This window comes from Amphiura filiformis, chromosome 1 (assembly GCF_039555335.1).
Source record: "Amphiura filiformis chromosome 1, Afil_fr2py, whole genome shotgun sequence".
Taxonomy (NCBI): domain Eukaryota; kingdom Metazoa; phylum Echinodermata; class Ophiuroidea; order Amphilepidida; family Amphiuridae; genus Amphiura; species Amphiura filiformis.
Genome location: NC_092628.1, coordinates 2,550,878 through 2,578,864, shown reverse-complemented (window position 1 = coordinate 2,578,864; position 27,987 = coordinate 2,550,878). Strand labels below are relative to the sequence as shown.

General features: G+C 36.3%; 1 protein-coding gene across 1 annotated transcript; it reads left to right on the top strand.

The window, feature by feature from the left end:
* The first annotated feature begins 320 nt into the window (after positions 1–320).
* On the top strand, positions 321–27,987 carry LOC140169558 (receptor-type tyrosine-protein phosphatase delta-like). Its single transcript, XM_072192825.1, has 9 exons — positions 321–464; positions 7,968–8,315; positions 19,393–19,719; positions 19,891–20,004; positions 21,824–22,117; positions 22,216–22,497; positions 22,767–23,057; positions 23,747–23,861; positions 24,614–27,987. The coding sequence occupies exons 1-9, from the start codon at positions 395–397 to the stop codon at positions 25,095–25,097; spliced, it is 2,325 nt and encodes a 774-aa protein (XP_072048926.1). The 5' UTR covers positions 321–394; the 3' UTR covers positions 25,098–27,987.

Here is a 27,987-nt window from a genome sequence, read left to right as displayed (position 1 = left end):
CCTTTTGTCACTTGCTATTTTCAAACTTAGTTTTCTTGCTGCTCAATTATCAAGTACCATTTCCGTCGCAGGTTTAAAATGCTTCCAGTAAGCTTTTTTTTAATACAGACAATTTCTGCATTAATATGCAGTTTAAGGAAAAACATAATTTGATTACAGTTTTTATCTGCTCTTTGTTAAAAAGAAACGTAGTCTTTATACCCAACACAATCATGGTGTTCTTGCACTCTATGAACCAATTGTATAATCCTACCAACAGTATTTGACATTAGTTATGATCAGTGACCTGTGACGAAACTGCGTTCCCTCTGTTCATATATTTCGGGAAGTACTATTAACAAAAAATATGTGAACCGATGTTAATATTGATTATGCGTTTGCTGCATTGCATTACATGATTATGGCGTATTTCCAGTGGATGTTGCCGTTACTTCTTTCCTGCATATACGTCATTAAGATAAGAGGTAGGTATGTAATTTTCTTAATTAAAAATATAGAATAAAATTAATATTGGTGTTAACAATAAAGGCACTTTCCCCAAAAAGTGTGACACCAGATATCACTTAAATTTACTCAAAAATTCACAACACGGAAGTCAATAACACAAATGCATGGTTTGAAACTTGTTATTAGCCAAATAATTATTTGCCTTTTATACCATTAGGAAATGAATTTGGAGAATACCTTCTGTTAATAAAATACCATGCTGACCTCACGCTCCAGTAATACAGAGTCATTAAATAGCTCTAGTCTTTAGCCTTGTTCACACAGCCGGACTTAAACCACTTAATACCGGACTTAAATTATGTCGGTAATAGTATCGGATATAAGTGGCCGTGTGAATGAGCGTCGGATATAACTATATCCGACGTAATGTGCAAAGCCGAAAATGACCAGGGTTAAGTGCTGTTAAGATCGATCGAAACGTTACGTCCGGTAATAGTAATTACGTGTGAACAGCACTATTGGGCTGTCGGATATAACTGTGAGTATATCACTCGCGCAAAATTTTAAGCAGAGTGTTTCAGTGGGGGGAGGCAGTATGGCCCTGGATGTAGCATACTGCAGTTACTGTCCGTTTTCCTATACACAATACACAGTGCTCTCACCATTGACGCGTGACCTTTACAAATGATGTATGTTGGAAGAATGGACACTTGCCTACTGTCTGTTCAATTAGCTTAGATTCTTGAATTTTTAAGATATTTGAAAAAATAAAAACTTGTGGCCAAAGTCATCAAAGAAAAGTGTTAGCACAGCCTTAGACCTAACGTGATTTATACTTTTCAAATTCAAAAGTTTAATTTAAAACCCCATTTCTTTTCAATTTTGCCTCATTTTAGGCAGTTACTTGGGTCCACCGAAAGGGTTCGCGACCTTTTTACAAATCGAGTGGGACGGTCCATTCTCAACTTAGGGCATAGACCCTATCCAATTTAGCAAAACAATCTGTCCACCATTCTGTCCTGCCATTTCAATTGTTATACCGTTCCGGTTATTGGATAGGTTCTATAGGTGATGATGGTCCACCGGTTACATTATATAACATTATTCTGAGCATTATTTTTTCCTAAACAATGACATTAAAATTATGGATTTGTTCTTATTTCAACTGGTTTACAATGTAAATTGAGTTTTGTTTAATACCACCATTCCTTCCCAAGAATATTAGCATTCGCTTGACATTTTCAGATACAGTGACTTTACAAGAATTTTTTTTTTTTTGTAACCTGATTGTTTTAAATAATATTTTCTTGTACAAAAGTTCTTTTGGTTCACAGTTTTGTCTGTAAATATAAGCTGGGCCTATTTTAGAAAATCTTAGTTCATAAATAATAACGTAATCTAGGGTTTCAACACAAATTAGGCACACTGGCCAATACTTTGCTGGACAATACTTCCTGATGCGGATGGTCGAATAAATACTATCGTCCCCATTGCTCTAAATGGATTGATTCAAAAAAGTTTATGGTACCCGACGTTCTACGGCTTTTTATAAAAATATCGCGGGGAAAGACCAAAATTGAAAAGATATGGGGTTTTAAATTGAACTATAGAATTTGAAAAGTATAAATCACGTTAGGTCTAAGGCTGTGTTAACACTTTTCTTTGATGACTTTGACCACAATTTTTTATTTTTCAAATATCTTAAAAATTCAAGAATCTAAGCTAATTGAACAGACAGTAGTTAACATCACTGTTTGAAAAATAACCAGCCAATATTTTATTTATTCTCCAAAACTTCTAGCAAATATATTTCTCTAACATGACCTAAAATTACAGCTAGGTTAGATGTTCAGAAATGGTCGCACTTTTGTAAAATATGAGTGAGGGCAAGGCATAGCTAGCCAACTCCCCGGGTTAATTGAATGGAGATTTAACCGAAAATATTGGTATCGGACCGCTCACTTCTGAAGGATGCCAAAAAAAACGGTAAAAGCTACATTTAAACTATTCTAAATAGGTTCTAGAAAATATAGTTTTGTAACATGTCCTAAATTTTTTTTTAATTTAGATGTTTGGAGAGGGTCGCACTTTTGTGTTTTAGGAAGGATATGTATACGACAGATAACACCAAAAATATGAAGAAATTATTTCCAACAATCATTATGTTGCTCATTTTGAAGAATGCTGGTTAACAAAAAGCAGGTCTTTGTCTCATTTCGTGAACAAAGATACACATACCATTGTTTCCTTTCGTTTCCTTTATAATCGGTTACCCAACTGAAGCTATAATACCAGCTTTATTGTGATGTCGCACATTGAAAACAGACACTTGTGCACAACCAGAGAAGATCTGATTTAATCAGTTGAGCTGCTTCAATGAGTGTTATCTTGGTTTAATAGCTTTTAATGGGGTTTAAGTCCTGCAAAGGTCGAGATGAATTCTACTGTAGACATGACTGCATCATGGATGGAGATGAAATTTATTAAGCCATAAGCATGATAACAGAAAGGCATGCAATTGGATTTTATAAGATGATTAGGGTCCCAAATATTCGGAAAGAAAAATAGGGGTGTCATAAAAAACTTTTGATGACCAATATGTAGGGAGTCGCAACACAACATGACTACATATAGTGTGTTTATTTTATTCAAAAAGACTGATGCCTGTTTGTGGGTGCAAACGGTGGGGCGGGGGTCATAAAATCTTTGGTGCTGAAGTAGGGGAGGTCGCAATTTTATTGAAGCCGACTTTTTGTAAATTTGGGACCCCCCCCCAAGAAAAAAATAGCATGATGATGGGAGTCATTGTTATTTGTTTTTATTTTTGTCATTTTTCCTATTACTACTACTACTACTACTACTAATAATAATAATAATAATAATAATAATAATAATAATAATAATAATAATAATAATAATAATAATAATAATAATAAAACCTACATATATACAAAATTGGTCTGAATTTTGGAACTTTTAAATTTGCATTTTTCTTACATGACATACCGCATTGTCTGTAGTTTTTTCTAAAGAGGGGCGTTTATTGGAAGTGAATTTTCAGTGAAAAAAAAACCTAAAATTGGGTTACACTTTCTGATGGTGCTCATGTAGAAAGGAGGGATTTATGACCGGTATAGGCTTATCGGACATAACACGTCGGACATACGCTGGCGAAGTTACGTTATTAATCGGATTAATTACCATAGCAATAGGTGAAAACAATTTTGAACATATCACGCTGAACTACCAGCAGGTTACCCTCATCACCTGTTTATGTCTGCAATCATAGATTGAATACAATACTGGTCTTTTCAAACATACTAATCTTACAGGTGCAAATAATCAGCATGATTCACCTATTCGTCAGCGAAGTGGTTACATAACCCTTTGGCAATTGGGTCACGCACCTTTTGGAATTAGTAGTACATGCCATAAGCTGTGTTCACACATGCACTTATTACCGGTAATATTTTATCTAGGCTTATGTCCGAACTATTTCCGCTAATCCCTTAGCGCGTCCACATTTGTCGGCAATAGCGCTATACGCTGTCGAAGTTACGTAATAATCGGATTAACTACCATAGCAATAGGTGAATCATGATGATTACTTGCACCTGTAAGATAAGTATCTTTGAAAAGACCAGTATTGTATTCAATCTATATGTTCAAAATTGTTTTCACCTATTGCTATGGTAATTAATCCGATAAATTGCGCAACTTCGCCAGCGTATGTCCGACGTGTTATGTCCGATAAGCCTATTACCGGTCATAAATCCCTCCTTTCTACATGAGCATCATCAGAAAATTTAACCAGATTTTAAATTTTTTTCACTGAAAATTCACTTTCAATAAACGCCCCTCTTTAGCAAAAATTACAGACAATGCGGTAGGCATGTCATCAGGCGGCGGATGACATGATCGAGCCGGCAACTCGTGAAACCGCCCGGCCGTATGGCATTTTCCATATACTCAGTTAGTTTTGTGGGGTTCATTATCGAACCCCAACGGTTTTAGCTTGTATTTATATTATTTATTAACATAGGCCTATTTGTTTGTGATATTTCAAGCGTTTTAAAATTTCAAAATAATCCCATTTAAGTACACGGTTGACGATGAAAAATTACTGAATTTAGGGACTGCACGTCATACACCACCTGCATGTCATGTGAGAAAAATGCAAATTCAAAAGTTCCAAAATTCAGACCAATTTTGCATTTATGTAGGTTCTATTATTATTATTATTATTATTATTATTATTATTATTATTATTATTATTATTATTATTATTATTATTATTGTTGTTGTTGTTGTTATTATTATTATTATTATTATTATTATTTTAGTTTGACAAAGTAGTCCCATTTTACAGTAGACTTAGCTCTATATCGCATTTTATACATGTAGGCCCTACATGGTGGACATCTTTGAAAAAATGACAAAAATAAAAAAATAACAATTACTCCCATTATCATGCTATTTTTTTTCTTTGGGGGTCCCAAATCTACAAAAAGTCGGCTTCAATAAAATTGCGACCTCCCCTATTCGTCAGCAAAGATTTTATGACCCCCCCCACCGTTTGCACCCCCCAAACAGGCATCAGTCTTTTGGAATAAAATAAACACACTACCTGTAGTCATGTTGTGTTGAGACTCCTAGATTTTGGTCATCAAAATATTTCATGCCACCCCTATTTTTCTTTCCGTATATTTGGGACCCCTAATCATCTTATAAAATCCAATTGCATGCCTTTCTGTTATCATGCTTATGGCTTAATAAATGTCATCTCCATCTACATCCAGGGCCATACTGCCCCCCCCACTGAGCCCTCTGGAGTGTTTACCTTTGCTCCCCCCCCCCCCTAGAAACTCGTGTAGGTCATCCCAATTGCTCCTGCACCTGAACTTTTCACCCGATCATGGAGGGTGCGATGGAGAGTTTTCCTTGTCATTCCAATTGACCCCTCTAATGCGTTTATTTATATTAATATTTGCAGCTGCAGCCATGATGACATCACGCAGTAAATTACTCTGCTCAGTGGCGTAGAGAGTTGCAAAATAATTCAAGTCAATCCAGTACCTTTTGGCGACAGATTAAGTTTTTGGTTCAAATGTGCGCGAAGCGTGCGTAAAATTTTGCTATTTTTAAGCTAAACTGATGAAAAATGGTATAAAAGTAGAATGCGCGTGAAGCGCGTGAAAATTTGCACTTTTGGAGCAAAAATGGGCAAATATGAGGTTAATTTGGTCAGAAACCCATTATCAGGCATCAACATGGGGGGGGATGATTCTATGGACCATCATCCCCTGGCAAAATTGTAAGATTTACCCCCCCATCCCCCTGATCTACGCCTATGACTATTTGCGCGAGTGATATACTCACAGTTATATCCGACAGCCCAATAGTGCTGCATGTCCACACGTAATTACTATTACCGGACGTAACGTTTCGATCGGTCTTAACAGCTCTTAACCCTGGTCATCTTCAGCCTTAAATTTTCGGATTTAAAGCACATTACGTCTGATATAGTAATTTTTGTATATCCGACGCTCATTCACACTGCCACTTATATCCGATACTATTACCGACGTAATTTAAGTCCGACTGTGTGAACAAATTGTCGGATTTGAAGCACATTACGTCGGATATAGTTATATCCGACGCTAATTCACACTGCCACTTATATCCGATACTATTACCGACGTAATTTAAGACCGGTAATAAGTGATTTAAGTCAGACTGTGTGAACACGACTATAGACTTTGTGTTGCGATCATTTCGATCGTGGTACAGAACTCAAAAGGTTGATTCAGTTGACATAGTGATAATCGGATTACACGTATCACTTCGCCGGCGAATTGCCGACTAATGTGGACGCGCTAAGGGATTAGCGGAAAATATTTAATTCGATCGGACATAAGCCTAGATCAAATATTACCGGTAATAAGTGCATGTGCACAGCTATAGTCTGCTTTGGCTAAATCCTGTTCGAGTGGTGGGTTACAATTGCATTGTATTTTTCAAGGTATGTATAACCAACAATAACAATGAGAGGACATTCCTGAACTTCGTTAACTTGGGGATGATTCCGGATATCGTTTGAAGTCAAATGATATACTATTTTAAAGCTTATGATATATATTCTCTAAACACGAAATAAAACAAAATTGACTTTACGGCTGATTCGTAGTGTCCAGTCACATATTTTCTTTAGAGCAGGGACAAATATTCCCCCTTTTATCCAATTTGACCGCTAAATATGAATCTACTTCTTTTATTACTGATTTAATTACGCGATTTGTTCCATTAAGCAATATCAAATATTAATGTCACACATCTCACAACAGATATTTATTTGGCTTAGTGGTCTTGCACATTGTTTTTAACCGGGAGGTACCGAGATCGATTCCCACCTCTGCCTGCAATTTTTTTTTCAAGACTGGGAAATAATAACCTGACATTCGCCGCTGACATTCGTACTGCAGAAGCGGAGTTATAACTTGTTAAACTTTGCTCCTTCCGCATTATTTTGGCACTGCATTATTTCTTTTTTTCCACATTGCTGGTATTAAATATCAAATGGTCATAATTGGCGGTCACTTCAAATCATCCCCAACTGAACGAGGTTCAGGAATGTCCTCTCATTGTTAATTGTTGGTTAACAATTTGAACACCACTTGAACAGGATTTAGACAAAGCAAACAAAGACTTAAGTATAAGCTTATTATCCTCTTCAACAATAAGATTAAAGATTAGTGTTTGACTGGACTAAGATGAGAAACATGTCGGACAAATATTCGAGACATATGAATACAATCTCTGCATATTTTGCACTGTAACTCGAAATACAATTTGCCGACTTTATACGAGCGGTTTGAGATGGATGGTCACATTATGTGCTAGTGTCATTGGTTATTGTTAAAAGGCAATAAGGTGTGTAATTGCAATATTTCCTCTGAATAGGAAAGACTCTCTACATCGAACCTGATCGAACCATAGATGGTCGTGGTTCGAATTAAGCCCGAACCTGACTCCACTTCGCAGCGCGATGCGATGCTGCGATGCTTTTCAAACATCTCAGCATCGCGCGATGAAATTAAAATGTACATGTGGAGTCAGTATCGGGCTTTAGGAGAAGGAATCTTCCAAACACAATTCCAAATGACTTGTTGATTCTTCTGGAACAGAGACATAAACAATAATAATTGTTATATATAAAATAATAATAATGACAGTAAAAACGACACAAGTTAGTTACATATTTCAACTGGATGATTCAATAATATAAATGCCTCATTTTTAATCAGATTTTCAATTAGTTCGCGGTTAGTTAGAATCTAAGAAGATCATTATTATAAGATTTTATTTTATTTTAATTAGCTTTCGCTGTTCTCATTCCTGATATCGTTCAATCAAGGCCTTGGCCAAGTTCGCATAAATTAACTAAAATATTTGATTAATTCAAAAATACCCTTACGATTATGTTAAAATATTTATTATATTATTATCTTATTATTTTTCAGCACAATTATATGCACCATATGACGTTAGAACAGATTCTGTCTCATCGACTGAATTTACAGTTTCATGGAGCTGTTACGATCCTTTACGAACTAACAAATATGCAGTTTGCTACACACTGACGAATAAAGATCAATGTAATGCTTCAGATACACTCGTAAGTGTAGAACAAGGAACCGATTGGGGAAATATCTACTGTGAATATAGAGTGGATTTGGCTTCATGCTCGATGAATGTTACGGAACTGTTCCCATACTCTATATACACGTTTTACATAAAAGCAAGGCTCAAAGGTGATGCAAACTTTGAGGAAAGCACGGGCATTTATAGTTTGGCAACTAGTGAGGCCAGTAAGTACAGCAAAGACCCTTTATTATTGAACAATATTTACATTGCGTAAAATAATAATTATGCATGCTAAGTAGATATGACTCTGCAAATAAGGCGGTAACAATAAAAACAATCAAATATGAAAAATATTGCTGCGCTCGCCTCATTATTTTACGGTCACATTTAATTTTGTTATTCTTTGCCTAAATTATGAAATATTATTAGTAACAACAATCAAGAAGGTTTTCTGATCATTTAAACCCAAAGTTATGCGGTAAATGAAAACGGAGGATCGTAAAAATCATCAACATTCAGATTGTACATTTGTTATTACTATCATAGCTATAACATAGCCTGCTTGTGGTTAAAACCATGGAGCTAGTAAATCCTGGAGGATTTGTTCATGACAAAAGAGGTAACTGGCCTGAAATCGTATTAATGTTTTACCAGGCAGGGTACTGTCAATAAGTAATCAAACGAAAGTCGCGTGAAAGCGCCTACTTGAACGAAAGGTACTTTTGGTTCTAATAAAGTCCGCGGCTGTGATTGAGTAGCCAAAAGCACAAAAGGCACACTTTAGCCGTCCATTTTAGTTGTACAGTTCATTTCGCTTCATTTAAATATTGAATATAAAAAAATTGAATGCTCTTGTTCATCGATTACACATGTAATTAAACGTATTAAGGCTGTCAGGTCCATGTGTCTATAGTACTGTGTAATGGTAACGTATATGTAACATGTTTAAGTATTAGGCCTATAAATGCTTCTCACAAATTTCAATCTAATTTTATTTCAAGGAGATTGGCATGGAAACAGTGGCGTACCGGGGGCCCGGGACCGGGGAGTCAGCTTTAGGTTACATAACACAAAATAGCTTTCCATAGACTTTACGTGCAAAATAGGGGTTGCGTTTTAGGCCATAAGTCGAGTTACCGCTTACTTTAAAATATATATTTGATATCATCTTAATCAGAACAAAATTCTGCATAACATATCTGAAAATGACACAACATTTTCTGTCTACTTTTTGAGAAAATTAGCGTTATATAAAAAGGCCAGATTTTCCCGTGTTTACATCCGACTGCTAACCGCGTTTTGACCTCGTGTGTTCATGCGCCCATAATCGTAAACATCACTCAAATTTTTGCATTTTCATTTCAAATTTGCAGAGATCACATTCACAAAATCTAGTAAAACACGATTTTTAACACTAAAATTGTTAATATTGTACCGATTTTCTTCCATTTTTATGCAAAGTTGGGACTATAGTCGTGATAAACTTTTACCGGAAACCGCTTCACAGGCGGATTTAGTGGTATGAACCCTTGAAGAGGCTAAAACACCGTTTTTAGGCCTTGAAAATGATTTTGTTATCTTTTTCACTAAGTTTTGAATTAATTTAAAGAAATTTTAGGTTATTTTCTTTTATACTTTAGACACACTGGCGATTTCAAATACAAGCATGGTAACCGACAATTGCCATTTTCGTCATTTTGACGCACATGAACGCACTATAGTTGCAGATTTGTAATTTTCATGAAGATATCAATTGATGTTAAGAATAAAAGTCACTTGAACATCTTCTCTACAAGTACATAACTTCAAAATTAAAACATTATAAGTACGTGCAGAATATTTAACAAGTCAAACAATGACAAACAAATAGGCCTACCCCCCACCCTCCAGCGTCCGTTTTAACCCGTTTTGTCCAAAAACCATATGTAATGAATGGCTATTTCAAATTAAATATTAATATGAATTTAACATTGAGTGTTATAACAATTTATAATACTGAACAGTGGTATAAATAAAGCAAACTAGAAACTTAAATATCTTAAAATCGAATTTTTTATGCAATTTTATTAAATATGAAGGCCAAAACTTGAGTTTAAATGACAAAAAATTTAGCTAAAAAAGAACAATGAATTTGAAAAACCTCTTTGTAATTTAAACACCAATAAACAATGTTTTCAATATTTTGAAACTCTTCATTATTCATATCAAAAGGTTTCAAACTTCTACCAAAATCGGAACTTTTATTAAATTGGAAATAAAAGTAAGCCTATTCGCGGAAAACGCACGTACAGCGAAAAACATGGCGGCGTCCATGCACGCGCTTGTTGATGTCCTTCCACATTTCTTCGCGTGCATTTTAAATAGATAAAGACTCGCGGAAAACGCATGGAATTGCTCCTTAAAGGGTACATAGCACAAAATAGCTTTCCATAGACTTTACGTGCAAAATAGGGGTTGCGTTTTAGGCCATAAGTCGAGTTACCTCTTACTTTAAAATATATATTTGAAATCATCTTAATCAGAACAAAATTCTGCATAACATATCTGAAAATGACACAACATTTTCCGTCTACTTTTGAGAAAATTAGCGTTATATAAAAAGGCCAGATTTTCCCGTGTTTACATCCGACTGCTAACCGCGTTTTGACCTCGTGTGTTCATGCGCCCATAATCGTAAACATCGCTCAAATTTTTGCATTTTATTTCCAAATTTGCAGAGATCACATTCACAAAATCTAGTAAAACACGATTTTTAACACTAAAATTGTTAATATTGTACCGATTTTCTTCAACTTTTATGCAAGTTGGGACTATAGTCGTGATAAACTTTTACCGGAAACCGCTTCACAGGCGGATTTAGTGGTATGAACCCTTTACCTGTGAGAAGTCTTGGGATTGGATGAGAGAGGAGATATGGAGAATGAGTGGAGTCTGGAGGAAGAGAGAAAGAGGAAGAAATGAAGAGAAAAGGAGGAGAGAGAGAGAGAGAGAGAGAGAGAGAGAGAGAGAGAGAGAGAGCGAGCGAGCGAGCGAGTGATAAAGTGTAGGCCTAAGAAAGAATAAGGACATACTGAAAAAGGAAACAAACAAACACAATTTTGCCTTCACTTTGTAAACACGTTTAGAAGCTATTACAACATCGTGTCAAAGTTCTGAACATTGGTCAATGATGGTGTTCAAATTCTAAACATCTGACATCCATATTCTAAACATGTTTCTAAACACATTCACACTAAACACAAACACTTGCCTTCACTTTCTAAACACTGTTTTTGCAGTGAGTGTAGAGACTAAACAAATAACAGCACTAGGCAGCCATTCGACGATACCAATGCCTTTATGCGTTAAGTCACCCAATTTTGACAACTGGACGCGTACGTTAAATGTACACTCTCATGAATATTGATTGGCAACATTTTACAACATGTCACCGCTGAAATCGGACATAATAAAACAATCAACCATGCAGTGCATGGTTAAAGCCATATTGTAACATTTGCCATCATGACATTTGCTGAGGAGGACGCCCTCAATGTTTTGGCAAAAAAATGTAATGTGATTAAAAAACTGTAAACTGAAAAATTCAAGCCTATAGGTGCTGTAAATGTGACAAGTTCTGAGATTTGAATCAAACGACGGAGTACGTCGTTTAATAATTACGATCGAAATGTTAGTTTAATGCGTACGTGATGCCCATACCACTGTACGTACATGGCGTGCGGGAAGGTCATAAAACATCAACAGAGGCGAACCATAGGCCTTCAAAACATACTCACCATGACAGAGTGACACGCATAATTTTCTTTGTTTTGCCTAATCTGTTCAGGTCAAAATTAAAAGGGAACATATCTGACAGTGAAAACTGCAATTATTTTTACTTAGGCCTAAGTATAATTATTTCTTCCGTCTTATCGCACGACAAAGCTGCCGAATTCGCCATAATACGGCACTAGCAGTAGGTACCACTGACCTCTACACATGTATAGCCGGCGGCGACCGACAAAGTGAAAACACTTGGCCGCCATATTGGTGAGGGAAAAAACAATTACACCTCACTGATGAGTAATGAGTTGACCTCAATGTTTATCAACAAAGCAAGGGACCGGTATATCTTTATGCTTGAGTAACCCATGCAACCACTACACTGTTCAATAGTCATATTGAGATGTGACGGGAGTTTTAAAAACTCGAGCCCTAAACAAAATATGATGCGTGCGCATACTGCCAGGCAAAAACAATGGAAATTGTGATGATGCGTGCGCATACTGCCAGGCATTGACGTCAGAAAGTCAACTCATCTATAAATATATTTTTGCGCGACTATGCAAAACAAAAGAAGCTGTGACCAGCGTTCAGAGTGTTAAGTTATCTTAGAACTGTCCTCCAGCATGGGTGCCATTTCAAATGTTATACCGATCTGGTTGGGTTATTGCAGGTACGAAAACGCAAGGGATAAAGTAAGTTTACTGTAATCTGACTTCATTGTTAACTTTGAAGTACCAATCATCTTATTTCTATAGAAGTAGATGCCTGTGTCAATAAAGGCTTGAGAGATAAGATTATGGAACACCGGTGTTTTTAATGGTCTAGCGCCCTCTTTTGACATTGTTAATAAATTGATTCACATTAATATGACAAAATGCCAATCCCAATAAAAAGCTACACTTTTTTCTGTAAAACGTTGAGAATAGCCCATAAATCACAAAAGGTCTGCTTATGAGCCTGTTGCACGTCAATAAATCATGGCTACAGGCCTGTGCAGGGCCGCAGTGTCGCCCTTCCCTCGTATCAATGTCTATCTCCCGATTTTGATTCCTCCCCCTCAATGATCAATCCCCCAGTTCCTCCCCGGTCCCTTCTCTCTCCTCTTGAGTTCTTCTCGTTCTAGTCTTTCCTTCTCTCTCTCTCTCTCTCTCCCTCTCTCTCTCTCTCTCTCTCTCCTCTCTTTCTTCCTCGTCCCTCACACTCCCATTTGTTCAGTCTCAAGTATCCCAATCCCTCTTTGCAAAATATATCAGTATGATCCATGACTGAAAATAAGTTCGGCAAAAATAAACATTTAAAATAAACCCGGGTCTTGCATATAGGCCCAACCAAATATCAGATTAGCATGCTATTATAACGAATGAATAGATTAAATTATCTTTGCTCCAATGCAATTATTTTGTATTGCATTTCAAAATAAAACATGATTACCAAATCGCCACTTGTACGCGCCATATTAGGAGATATTTGGCTATTTCAGACGCTCGTTTCATCGCCAATATGAAAGACTTTTGCTTATAACTTGGCAACATGGTTAGTATATATTTCAATTCTAGACTATTTTGCGAGCCACTCACGCCTAGGCGTAAGTGCATTATATACCAAACGCAAGTCAATTGTAGCCGTACAACTTACCGCGAATTTAGGACCGTAAAATTTAGACTCTTCTGTTGTCTAGATTAGAACCAACCCTCTCATTTAAAGGTTTCATGTCAGAAATTAACACAACTTACCAAAACCGAAATTCATTTGCTTCAAGTTATTTGTGACCAACAAAGGGCTAGTATAAAAGATTGGTCACACCTGGGAGGCTACCACTTCAGAATAATAATGACTTACGAAAACGGAAATTGAAAAGATAAAACGACGGATAGTCAGTGGTTTCAATTGGCGACTATCCTATAGACGAATCCAAATCCACGCATTCCTACACCTGACTAGCAGCCTTTAGTTGGGTAGCCGTCGGCTACAATGCACCCAAAATGTGAAATGATTCGGCCTTGGCGGAAATTTTAAACTGCATTCCATCACCCGTTTTACACCTTCCGCGAAAACACAGGTAGACATAAGACTGATTTAACTTCACAACTTCGGCAAAACACACAGCTTCTACATGGTCTATTCGCTGCTGAAGTGACATAATAATCGGATTAACTACACCATATCAAACGCTACCAATGGATATACTTGCGAACAAAAGGACTACGTACGTATGAATAGATGCGACGGGATTACCTGCGGAGTTATCTCTATTCTATATATTATTCTATTAACTCTCCTCGTCCTTGCATCTTCTCTAGTTGTTAGGCGGCTTTTATTTGCACAATGGGGCGCTCAAAACACCAGGTTGGTGCTAGCGGCTACCCAAAGATGGCCGACCAAATCCTGACCATGACTTGGCTCGTTGGATTCGTCTACAGAGGGTATGCAATACGACGTCACTCATAACAGAGTCATACTCATCTAAATAACATTCTGTCGTCCATAAGGTACCACGGGAAAATTCGCATGATAATACAATAAAACGTGTGATGGGTATGAATGGTTGTGGAATCGATCTAGAGACCTGTCCCTCTGTCATCTTAAAGTCGTGTTCACACAGTCTTACTAAAATCACTTATTACCGGACTTAAATTAAGGGATCTAAAATGAGCGTTTATTGTGTTTCGACAGTATTTTTTTGTGGGACATGAGAGCACATCAGACATATCGAATTACATTCTGAATACGAAGCATGTCTTTCTGATATCAAATAATTTTCATTTTTTGAAAATCACAATATAATACAAATTTTATGACAAATTCTAAAAATTTGATATTTTTCAAATGTTTGATATATAACAGTCCTCGAAGTAAATTAAATAAATCTAATGATATATTCTTAAAGTGTATGTAGCAGGGAGGAAAAGCCGACAGTCAATTGAAAATTTTGACCTTTCATATTGAAGATATGGATTTTTTCCCAAAAAGACCTAATTTTTTTGGTGTTTTGGGAAAAAAATCCATATCTTCAATACGAAAGGTCAAAATTTTCAATTTATCGTCGGCTTTTCATCCCACCTACATACTCTTTAAGTATCAATCATCAGATTTATAAAGTTTACTTCAAGTACTGTTAAATATCAAAAATATCAATTTTAATGATTTGCCATAAAATGTGTATTAAATTGCGAATTTCAAAAATCAAAATTATTTGATATCAGAATGACATTCTTCGTATTCAGAATGCAATTCGATATGTCTGATGTGCTCTAATGTCCCAAAATAAATACTGTCCAAACGTTCATACCCCATCCCTTAAATCGGTAATAGTAAGTGGCAGTGTGAATGAGCGTCGGATATAACTGTATCGGACATAATGTGCCTTAAATCCGACGATTTAAAGCCGAAGATGAGCAGGGTTAAGACCGATCAGAACGTTGCGTCCGGTAATAGTAATTACGTGTGGACAGCACTATTGGGCTGTCGGATATAACTTTATTATATCACTCGCACAAAATTTTAAGCAGAGTAATTTACTGCGTGATATCATCATGGCTGCAGCTGCAAATGTTAATAGAAATAAACGCAACAGAGGGGTCAATTGGATTGACAAGGAAACATTGGCTCTCTTCAAAATCTGGAGAGACCCGGAAATTATTCCTGGGATAAAATTAATCTTTGGGAGGAGATAGCCATGCTAATATATGACAAGGGATTCCCCGTACTGTCGCGGGAGCAGATACATGATAAGATAAAGGCACTGAAAGCTCTCCATCGCATCCTCCATGATCAGATGAAATTGAAAAGTTCAGTCGCATGAGCAATTGACCGTCCTTATTGGGATAACCTACACGAGTTTCAAGGGGGAGAGCAAATGTAAACCCTCCAGAGGGTTCAGTGGGGGCAGTATGGCCCTGGATGTAGATGGAGATGAGATTTGTTAAGCTATAAGCATGATAACAGAAAGGCATGCAATTGGATTTTATAAGATGATTAAGGGGGTGGGGTGGTTGTCCCAAATATACGGAAAGAAAAATAGGGAATGTAATTAAAAAATTTGATGACCAAAATATAGGGAGTTACACGATGATTACAGATAGTGTGTTTATTTTATTCAAAAAGACAAATGTAAACCGTCAAGAGGGTTCAGTGGGGACAGTATGGCCCTGGATGTAGATGGAGATGAAATTTATTAAGCTATAAGCATGATACAGAAAGGCATGCAATTGGATTTTATAAGATGATTAAGGGGGGTTTCAAATATACGGAAAGAAAAATGGAAGGGGGTGTGTCATAAACAATTTTGATGACCTACAGGGAGTCACACGCATACGATGACTAAAGATAGTGTGTTTATGTTATTAAAAAAAGACTGATGCCTGTTTGTGGGAGGTGTAAACGGTGGGGTAGAGGTGGGGCATAAAATTTGTGCTACCGAAATAGGGGAGATCACAATTTTATTGAAACCGACTTTTTGTAAATTTGGGACCCCCCCCCCCCAGAAAATGATAGCATGATGAGGGCAGTCATCATTATTTTTCGTTATTTTGACATTTTTTTCAAAGATGTCCACCAAGTAGGGCCTACATGTATAAAATGCGATATAGAGCTAAATCTACTGTAACATGGGACTACTTTGTCAAACTAAAATAATAATAATAATAATAATAATAATAACAATAATAATAATAATAATAATAACAATAATAATAATAATAATAATAATAATAATAATAATAATAATAATAATAATATAATAATAATAATAATAATAATAATAATAATAATAATAATAATAATTATAATTATAATTATAATTATAATTATAATTATAATTATAATAATTATAATTATAATTATAATTATAATAATAATAATAATAATAATAGAAGTAATTCATTGGTAGAGCACCAGTGTAGTCACCTTCGGAGCCTTATTCACCCTTATACAGATGAGCACTCCATTATAATGCCTCTTTGAAGGTGTCTTGGAAAGTATTTCTTGAACTGCATATCTTCTTGTCTTGGGTAGGCATCAATCAATTCTCTGAGGTCTCTGGACTCCCTCAGAGATAGATTTACTTAAACCTTCATCAGAGATTGGGCATTCCATCCTACTTTAAGGCTAAGAGCAGCTGGTATGAGTGGCGTCAACCAGCGTGCTAAGTCAATGCCCCTCTATTACCCAGCAGACCCTTGAGCTAGAGTCAGCTGAGCAGAGCTTGCACTGCTGGAGCTGGGATGTGCAATGTCATTACGGACAATGACTGGTCACAGGAACCTAGTCTTACTATCAGTTGGAGGGGTAGTTAATTGGTAGATCACCAGCGCGGTCGTCTTCGGAGTCTAATTTCACCCTTCTTAAGATTAGCACTCCTGGTGTAGTCCTCTCTTGGAAGATGACAAAATTGGAAAAATTACCTTAACTAACAAACGAACAAAATCATCTTGTTGCACTAGCAAGTGCCACACCGTTGCAACGCGCCGGTCCACCCGGGGTGATGTAAGGCAGCAGGCAGGACTAGTGTATAGCTATGAAAAGTGTCGTTGAGGAATATTTATATGTGTCACTTGGCATATTTAGGTCTAAGTGTCTTGTGCTGATTCGTCTTCTCTATCTTCACATGGAGACGGTTTCCAGCTTTGAATCAGGTCTATCTGTCGGGATGCTTTGCTTTGACGGCATAACCATATCACATAGCTGGTTCTGAGTGCGGTTTTAGAAGCCACATCCATGATGTTACGTCTCTTTCCACTTGGTACTCCGAGAGCGAGCAGCAATTCATGTTGTCAGCGATGTGTTGTAATTACCTCTGCTTCCAATTTCAATTGGGAAGTAGTGCGTACACCATCCCCTATTTTCGCAGTCAGCTACAAGATCTTGGTATTTTGCTTTTCTTTTTTGCATTGCCATTTGACAGGTTTCTTTCATTGGGACTGTAAGCTCAATGATGATAACTGTTTTGGTCCTTTCAGAATATGTTGTAATATCAGGACGCTTTGCAGTCTCTGTGATTATGGAAGGAAATACTACTTGCTTATGTTCCTCATCCATCAGAAATTCCCAGTCATTGGCCTTCTGTAAGAGGTTTGTTGAATCCCTTTTTGGAAGAGGCAGTGCTGAATTCCGGTAGGTTACACCATCTACATTGCGGAATTTGATAGTAGTCATATAGTTGGTATCTTCTGGTTTGCCTCTTCAATGAAAGGCATTATGCCATTTGCTACAGCTTTCAGTGTCTGATCATGTCTCCAGTTGTATCTACCACTCTGCAGAGAATAGTTACATCCATTTAAGATATGGAATAGAGTGCAGTTATTATGATGACATAAATGGCAGGATCCAAGGTTGGTCTTTCCCCAGAGTCTCAAATTAGCTGGTGATGAAAGTTGGTCGTGGATGGCATTGACATGGAAAGATACGAGCTCTGGTGTCCACACATAAAGGAGTTTCTTCCAAGATGTATCTACTTACATGGCAGAGTCCCATTTGAGTCATGTTCCTTGTTTGGCGCAACCATAGAGGTACACAAGCATGTCATCTTCATCTAAGTCTTTTACCGGGCTAGTGAGACAGTTCCTGTGTTCTTGAGGTTTCATGTCTCTTAACAGTTTCTGGTTCTTTTTGAAACCAAGGCCTGCTCTGTCTGTTTGACCTCTGCACATCTCATTCAGTATCAGATGTCGATCTCTTTGTTCAAGTCCTCTGACTCCATTCACCTTGATTGCTTTTCTTTTCTTTATTTACTTCAATATCATTTTTGGGGAAAGCAGCGCAAGGAGATGAGCGTTTGGAGAAAGCAGCACAAGGAGATAAGCGTTTGGAGAAAGCAGCGCAAGGAGATCACTGTTTGGAGTAAGCAGCAACATATAAGGATTTTATACGCAAGGATATAAATGCAAGTGTACAATGGACTTCGCTGATTTTCGCAGGACAAGTGAACAACAGGATATATATCAGCCGTCAAGAACATTGTAAATGAACAAGATAGTCATCAAGAAAAAGTAGTACTGAGTAGTTAAAACATTGTGATTGTTTGATTATTTTGTATCATTTGTTGTACCAATCATATTTAGCTTTCAATTAAAGACTTAGATTTTGTTAGCTTAATCAAACAGTGTATTTGTGTTGTGCATTCGTGTGAATTTGGATAAAAGGTGATTTTGGCCTTGAGTCAAATACGACTCGTTACAATATTTACAATGGATTGACACTAAAACGTTAAAAAATAGCAAGGAAATTTTCCCAAAAATCATGAAATGAAAAATATGAGTAGCTAGAATTTAAAATTATACGACGTGTTGTTGTTGTTTTGTTGTCGTTGTTGTTGTTGGGGTGGTTTTTTTTGGGGGGGGGGCTTTTTGTTCAATTTTTTAAAAAGAAATAAAAATATTCCATTAAACAACTTTGATTTAGGTTTTTAGGTATAAGCTTTTTTCTCCCATTGATATCAGTATTATATATTAATATAATTTTTATTTATTTGACAACACAAGTTTTAAAGTTGTAATTTCCAATAAGTTCTCAATATTCCTTGTTTGTGTCTTATTACAGCTCCAATCGTTGCACCAACAAATTTAGAACACCTGGCCTATGAGTCAACGGTAACATCTGTGACATTTACCTTTACTGGGCTAACTTGTGGAAACAGGCAAGGCAATACTTTGTACCAGTATGATGTTAGCTACGTCGACATAGATGAGTCGGTACCAGATGCAATGTTTCAATCTACTAGTATGCCCAACAATGACAATGTAACCGTAATCGTTAGCAATTTGCAGATTGGAACAAGTTACATATTTAGAGTGAGAGGAGTTAATGATAATGGACAACTACCCGGTCCGCGTAGCCGAGGACTTATTGGAGAGACAACTGCTGGAGGTAGGACATTACAAGCAAGTAATTAGATCATTTCAATGATGTGTGGATACAAAAGCAGTCTTTGTAAATATTTTTGCGGAATTTTAGTATTAAGTGGCGTATCAGGGTCATTTGTCTGAGGAGGCGAAGATTTTCGATGGACAGTGTTTGATTTTTAACATTTCTTTTCAGATATTATCAATGAATGTGCCAGTAATCCGTGTATTAATGGCGGGTGTCAAGACGGACTAAACCAGTACGTGTGTCAGTGTGATAATGGATGGACTGGAACTAATTGTGATATCAGTAAGTTATATCACAATTGAGGTTTTGTACTCCATCTTGATTTAAACAAAGTAGGAAATGTGTTCATCACTTTACAGTGTTTATTCGATAATTCTATTGTTTCATTTTTAACACTTGTTTTCAGATTTCAATGAATGTGCCAGTAATCCGTGTATTATTGGCTTTTGTCAAGACGGACTAAACCAGTACGTGTGTCATTGTAGTACAGGATGGACTGGAACTAATTGTAATATCAGTAAGTTATATCACAATTGAGGTTTTGTACTTCATCTTGATTTAAACAAAGTAAGAAATTTGTTCATCACTTTACAGTGTTTATTCGATAATTCTATTGTTTCATTTTTAACACTTGTTTTCAGATATTATCAATGTATGTGCCAGTAATCCGTGTATTAATGGCTTTTGTCAAGACGGACTAAACCAGTACGTGTGTCATTGTAGTACAGGATGGACTGGAACTAATTGTAATATCAGTAAGTTACATCAAAATTAAGGTTTTTGTACTCTATCTTGATTTAAACAAATTAGGAAATTTGTTTATCACTTATCAGTGTTTATTCGATTAATTCCGGTTTTATTTATATAACATTTGTTTCCAGATATCAATGAATGTACTAGCAATCCTTGTGTCAATGGCAGGTGTCAAGATGGACTAAACCAGTACGTGTGTCAGTGTGATACTGGATGGACTGGAACTAACTGTAATATCAGTGAGTTACATCAAAATTAAGGTTTTTGTACTCTATCTTGATTTAAACAAATTAGGAAATTTGTTTATCACTTATCAGTGTTTATTCGATTAATTCCGGTTTTATTTATATAACATTTGTTTCCAGATATCAATGAATGTACTAGCAATCCTTGTGTCAATGGCAGGTGTCAAGATGGACTAAACCAGTACGTGTGTCAGTGTTATACTGGATGGACTGGAACTAACTGTAATATCAGTGAGTTACATCAAAATTAAGGTTTTTGTACTTTATCTTGATTTAAACAAATTAGGAAATTTGTTTATCACTTATCAGTGTTTATTCTATTAATTCCGGGTTTTTTTTATATAACATTTGTTTCCAGATATCAATGAATGTACTAGCAATCCTTGTGTCAATGGCAGGTGTCAAGATGGACTAAACCAGTACGTGTGTCAGTGTGATACTGGATGGACTGGAACTAACTGTAATATCAGTGAGTCCTATCGAAATTACATTCGAAATATGTTTTACGAAATGTTATACTCTCGAATGTACCAAATCACATCATATTCATGTTTCAAATTTTGTAATTTATCAACTTGATCGGCGTTAATCCATTTAATGATATCCATTTGTCTCTTTTAGTTTTAGCATTTCTGTTTCGATATTAATGAATATTTTTGCTTACAACCACTCTGGCGAAAACAGTTATCCAATTAGTGTTGACATATTTTGTGTTACAATAAGTCTGAGTAAGAGTAACTTCTTATTCAACTTCCATTAAACTTAGGTTATCAACAATTAGTCGCATAAGGTCGTTGAAATACAAAATACAGACTGGATGTGTTACTAGTATTTTGCCGCTGTCACATGTTGCAACATCCGTGTATGGTCAGATTACGATTACACTAAAAACAAACTAAACTGTGACTCCTAATACTACGCATAAGTATTAAAAAGCATTTGTTTTGGCCTTAATATAGCATCATATTTAAAAATTATCATGATTTGCTTGTGCCACATGTCACTTGCTTAGTATGTCTTGCAAACGTCGAAAAAAATTTTCTGCATGAAATGCGGTCCTGAACATTGAAATATTAATTCATCCATTTTTCAATTTCAAACAGTGAGCTCTCCGGGTGTAATCCTAGAAAGTGTTCTTGCCACAACCATAACGTTCTCATGGTCTGAGGATGCGTGCCCTGATCCATGCCCTGATGGCATCACAGGCTACTCCTACAGACTGCTACAGACTGAAACAGGTGCAGAGGTTGGTGGTGGTACTACAAATACCAACGAGAGGATGGTGACTATTACAGGATTGACGCCTTGTACTGGGTATTCATTTAGTGTGGCAGGTATAAATGCCAGTAGCACTGGAAACTACAGTGACGCAACCCTTGTTACCACTGAGGGAGAAGGTGAGTTACCTAATGTAGATAAATGTTTTTGATAGTCATATTGCTATGATAATTAATATAATTGCTATTATTATTATTATTTGTATAATTGTTTAAAGTTTCAAGCTTGACAGTGAAGCCCGTTTCACCGACTGAACTTGACGTATCTTGGGAAGCCCCTACTACATCGTGTACAGACAATGTAGGCTATGAGGTTGAATATCGTTTAATAACGAGGGATCAGTGTCTTACATCCGACAACAATGAGTTTAATGCTTACTCTGGACCAGTTTCTGCGACGTCTATCACAATACCAGACCTTTACCCACATTCTACCTATGAAGTACGTGTGACATCTGGTGGTGGTGTAGCAGCACAACTGGCAATAACAGATGAAACGGGTGAGCTTTTAACTGAATTTTAGTTGTGATAGACTTTGCCTCTTTTAACAGAGTTTGCACCCTTCTGGATCTAACGGCAAGATACAATATATCACAGATACGACTCCGTACATAATGAAAAAGGCGAATTCGTATCCTTTTGAAGGGCAACAGACTCCAATAAAGACCAGTATGAAGGTCTTTTGAAGAATTAGATATGTCGCCATGCAGGTTCTAGGTTTCCAGGCAACTGGTCTCACATTTTTGTTTTCAAATTTTCCTCTTTCCAGCTCCAACTGGCAAACCGACAAATATTCAAGACACCAAGACCAATACAACCATTACATTCACTTGGAATGAGCCAGCATGTACGGAAAGACGAGGCGTCATCATCAATTACTCTTACACGTTTTTGAAAACAGGAAGCCCACTATTCATTGCTGAAAATGTTCTTACATTGAATAATACGGTGATATTTCGAGATCTAGAAGTGCAGACTGATTATATATTGTTTTTATCTGCCAGCACTAAAGCAGGTTTTGGACCACAGGACATTTTCAACAGTCAAACACTTGGAGATGGTAGGTTTAATGTACTTCCCTTTTTATCCAGAGCAAATATTAATATTATTTTTTCTTTATGCCTATTCGGGGTACAGCTGATATGTCTCAATACAAAATGGTGCAACCAAAAGCGGGTGATTTAAGCCGGTGCAATCATTTTTAATACAAAGTTATAGTCAAAATATTCACATTTCTATTATTACTTAAAATGTTTTATCTAATTTGGTGATATAAAATTAGACTCGTTAAATCTATTCAACTGGACTCACGGTTTTGAGAGGCAACGGTTTCACACCTTAGCCTAGGTGCATCTTCAACAGACGGCCTGAAGATGCACCTAGGATATGATGTGAAACCGTTGCCTCTCAAAACCGTGAGTCCAGTTGAATAGATTTAACGAGTCTAATTTAATATTTGATTATACCTGGATGAATGACAACCTTCACAAACTAATTGTTTGTTGGCGAGATAGGCTGTTTTTTTAAAAATCGTAATGGGTATAACGTCATTACTGGTGAATGAAATCATGTAAGCTGGTTTTTACAGTAAGGTACGCCACCTACGAGCTGCGCTTTATTCCATAGTTACGCACCGTTCTCAAAATAATCAGAGGGTGTATGACAGGAGTGGCATAACATATTCTAAAGTTGCGCCATCAAATATTTCTGACTCTCACTTCATCTTATTGTTCTCCCCTTTTCTCTCAGATATGAAGAATGCAGGGAATAAAGCAACGAATACAGCACTGATTGCCGGTTCGGTAACCGCTGTGATCATCGTCATCTTAATCATTGTAGCTATAATCGGTCTTTTGATTTACCGGTATGCTTATGTAAATTTCAGAATATATAACATGTGTTTAAAAACTTTTGTACAACATATTTTGTCTAACTGCGCCACCAAACGATCACTAATAATATTTAAGCCATTTGGATCATAATATCCTATGTCTTTTCCATAAAACATTGCAAATAAATCTGCATGTGTAAGTTGCTATCACTAGCGTCAATTGCTAGAGCAGCAGGTTTAACCATAGTTTTCGACCGCAACCGCTTCACTCTTCAGTACGATAATAACGTACACTGTTGTCCTATAACTTCATTTCAATGTCAGATTTTTCTTCAGATTGCTTTCATGCTGTCAATTTGTTTGATTCATTAGTAAATATATGCTTTGATGTTGATCAACATTTAGGGTGTTCTGGTCTAGCAAATCACTTTGTAACTTTCTCTCTTTCTCCTCCTGCTCTCCACCTCTCCCGCCTTCTCAATTTCTCTTCTTAAAGGTGTCCTTATTCAACATATTTTTAAAGAGGAAACATCGTTGGCCAGAGCAGGGGCCAACATCTGTTTCTGTGCAGTATCTGATACCAGCAATTACCAAATATTTATACTAGGATTTTGACCTTGTCCTTACATATCACAATGTTCTTTTAGACTGGTCTGGAGCTTGGCAAGTTGAAAACTTCAATTATCACGGATTATGTTTTGCTGTTGAGCTTGCTGTAACGTACACTTTATGAATAAATCCAGATGTGTTGTTTCCTCTCTAATGATGTTTATATTATTTTACAGATTGAGGAAATCTAGAGAAAGAGCAAATGATTCCCCACATGAAGTGAACATCAGCCCATCCAATTCAATTGAGATGTCCTCCAGGAACCTCGGTTACCAACAAGACAAAGATCAACGTGTCCCTACCGGTGACTATGAGAACCCTGACACAGACTTAAGAGCACAATCTGGATATTATGAAGACCTTGACAAGAAAACTAAGACCGAGGAGCAAGAATACCAGGCTTTGGACAAAGATGGGAAGAAAGCGGGAGAGAAACAACCCGGATATCAGAATGTACCGATGACTGGCAAGACACAGGTGCCTTTTGAAGAGTTTGATTATGAAGTTCCTGAAGCTGCTGAGAGGAAGAGGTCTTCCGGATTGTATGAAGATCTGGATAAGGACACAATGGATCAGGAATACCAAGATTTGCGAGAAGAGCGAGAAGAGAAGAAAACTGGGGCTAGCAAACAGCATCCTTATCAAAATGTTAAAGTGTAGTATACATTAAAGTTTAATGTACTTTTCAAGGACATCACTCAGAAATGTATTCCTTAGATCTCTTTCCTTGTTAAAGGGTCCGAATTCTGTTTTGATAGCGTCTCTTCCTAAAATTTATGTTATGCATGAATTCGCTGGCGAAGTGATGTAATCGGATTAACTACCATAGCAATATGGTAAAACAATTTTTGAATACACCACGCTACACTACAAGCAGGTTGCACTCATTACCTGTATATGTCTCCAATTATAGATTGAATACAATACCGCTCTTTTCAAAGAACGTACCAATGCAGCGCGGTATATTCAAAAGTTGTTTATCCTATTACTATGGTGGTTACTCCGATTATTACATCACTTCGCCAGCGAATTCTCTTGAATTATAGAACGATAACACCATTATTGACTATGTATGCCGTCCACTTTCACACACTTATCGCTAAATCGCCGTTATATAATTGAAATGCTGCCATCTAAATCGAGGGTAGGCCTATACATGTGTAACATGCAAAAAATCATGCGTAACATGAATTTAACAAAGGGACGAATCGCTATTCGGTATTCTGCTAAACGAATCATTATCCATTGATGTGTTGTTTATATTCACACAGAAAATAAATAAATTGTTTGTAAATGTCACAAATATGTAACTAGTCATACAGAACAATCAGTCATGATGCGTCCATTTATGCCTGAGCAGTTCACACAATTGACACAAAGAGGACAATATATATTCTAAATAATAAGTTTGTACTTTTGTCTTTCAAAACAAATATGTATTAACGATTCTGAATACTTGATTACGTAATGCCATTAGCATAAACACAATAGCGTATGGACACTGTCTGATTTATGGTGAAGTAGTCATGAAAATCTCGCGCCAAATTGAGGTATTGTTACATAATTCCAAATATCTCGAGAATAAAAGTATGGAATCTGGCGCGGTTTTTGCAACTACGTGGACCGATAACATAGGAATGATGCTGAACTCTTTTTAGACCTATACTATTTTTATTAAAGATTAGGGATCATATTGAATATCTCCGATTTTGACTAGGCTTTGTCTCCCATTTTTCTTTACATAATAAGAGATAGAAAGATTAATCGATGACAAAATTTAACAAATGGTATCTGGTTCGATTGTGTTACTACTGATTATTAAAGAGGGAGGTCCCAGTGGTGAAATCACAAACATTTCTTTCTTAATGACCCCTTTGTTTCCAAAAGGTCATGTTTCTGTAATCAAAGTAGCACACCATAGAGAGGCTCTGGATTGAATAAGAAATTTGAATATCGAGAATTGTGTCTAATTTTAGCATAAGACTTAGTATAGCAATTCATTCACACAGCTACTGTTCCGCAAACCTTTTATTAGTCATATTGTTAGCGCTTTTTTAATGAAATTTTCTTTTTTTCATACATTTTTGGTACTTTTAATCATGTATACCATTACGGCCTTAATTTGGTAAAACGACCTAATTCGAAATAGACTTTTATACCTAATTAGGACTGTACTGAAAAAAGTTTAAAAGCTTTCATGCCATTTCTTTTTTCCAAGTGTCCAGCTTATTATTGTGTTCCTAAAGTTCCAGGTTTTCACCAGGCCAGGTCTAAATATTTTTCAGCAGAGCCTTAATTAGGTAAAACTTCTATCTTCGAGTTAGGTTATTTTACCAAATTAAGGCCGATCAACGCATGCGAATATTTCTGTTTTTATTGCAACAATTTCTATTGTCCTGACTATGATCTCTCATACCATACCAATAATAATATTTATTTTTGTTTCATTTTGGAGATAATTTGGATTCTCGCTTCTACCTTGTGGGCTCTTTTCTCACGATTTTCACACCATTTTTGTTTGTCGTTAAGGCCTATTTTTTGGTGAAGTTCAAAGCCGGTTCCTTTCTTCATCTGTTGACAGATACATTTCTTCTTTCATATTATCAATTGAATATACTTAGATTGCCTCATACCAAAAATAAGGCTTGTAAACTGTTTTAGTCCTTCTGCTTCTTTTTATTACACGTTCCTCAACTACAATTCAAATTTCCCGCCAATGTTGACAATTCATACTGCAGTTACTGTCCGTTTTCATATACACAATACACAGTGCTCTTACCATTGACGCGTAACCTCTACAAATAGCGTATATTAGAAGTATGGGTAATTGCCTAGTTAACGTCGCTGTGTGAAAAATAACCGGCCAATATTAAAAGAACTCTTCTAAAATTCTAGAAAATATAGTTTTGTAACATGTCCTAAATTTTAGCTAATTTAGATGTTTGGAAATATTCGTACTTTGGTGTTTTAGTGTATGTTATAGATAATAGTACATTGCCTAGTTAACGTCGCTGTGTGAAAAATAACCGGCCAATATTAAAAGTACTCTTCTGAAATTCTAGAAAATATAGTTTTGTAACATGTCCTAAATTTTTAGCTAATTTAGGTGTTTGGAAATATTCGTACTTTGGTGTTTTAGGAATGATATGTAAACGACAGATAACCCCAAAAAATATGAAGAAATTATTTCCAAACCGTGTTACGGCCCACAGCCATTATGTTTCTCATTTTCAAGAATGTGGTTAACAATATGCACAGTATTGTCTCATTTCGTGGCCACACAGTAATTGTTACCTTGCGTTTGCTTTATAATCGTTCACCCAACTGAAACTATAATACCAGCTCATTGCTCAAAACAGACACATGTGTGTGTGGATTTAACCAGAGAAGATCTGATTTAACATAGTTGATCTGTTTTCAATGAGTGTTATCTTGGTTTAAAAGCTTTTAATGGGGTTTAAGTCCTGCAAAGGTCGTGGTGAATTCTACTGTAGACATGACTGCATCATGTTTCAGTGTACATATAGCAATGACTTTATGCAAATGAGAT

Bases quoted from the DNA above. Each gene is read 5' to 3' on its own strand.
- LOC140169558 (XM_072192825.1), top strand. From the start codon at position 395: ATGATTATGGCGTATTTCCAGTGGATGTTGCCGTTACTTCTTTCCTGC. The intron at 465-7,967 runs GTAGGTATGTAA...ATTATTTTTCAG, and splicing joins ATACGTCATTAAGATAAGAG to CACAATTATATGCACCATAT. The intron at 19,720-19,890 runs GTAGGACATTAC...ATTTCTTTTCAG, and splicing joins TGGAGAGACAACTGCTGGAG to ATATTATCAATGAATGTGCC.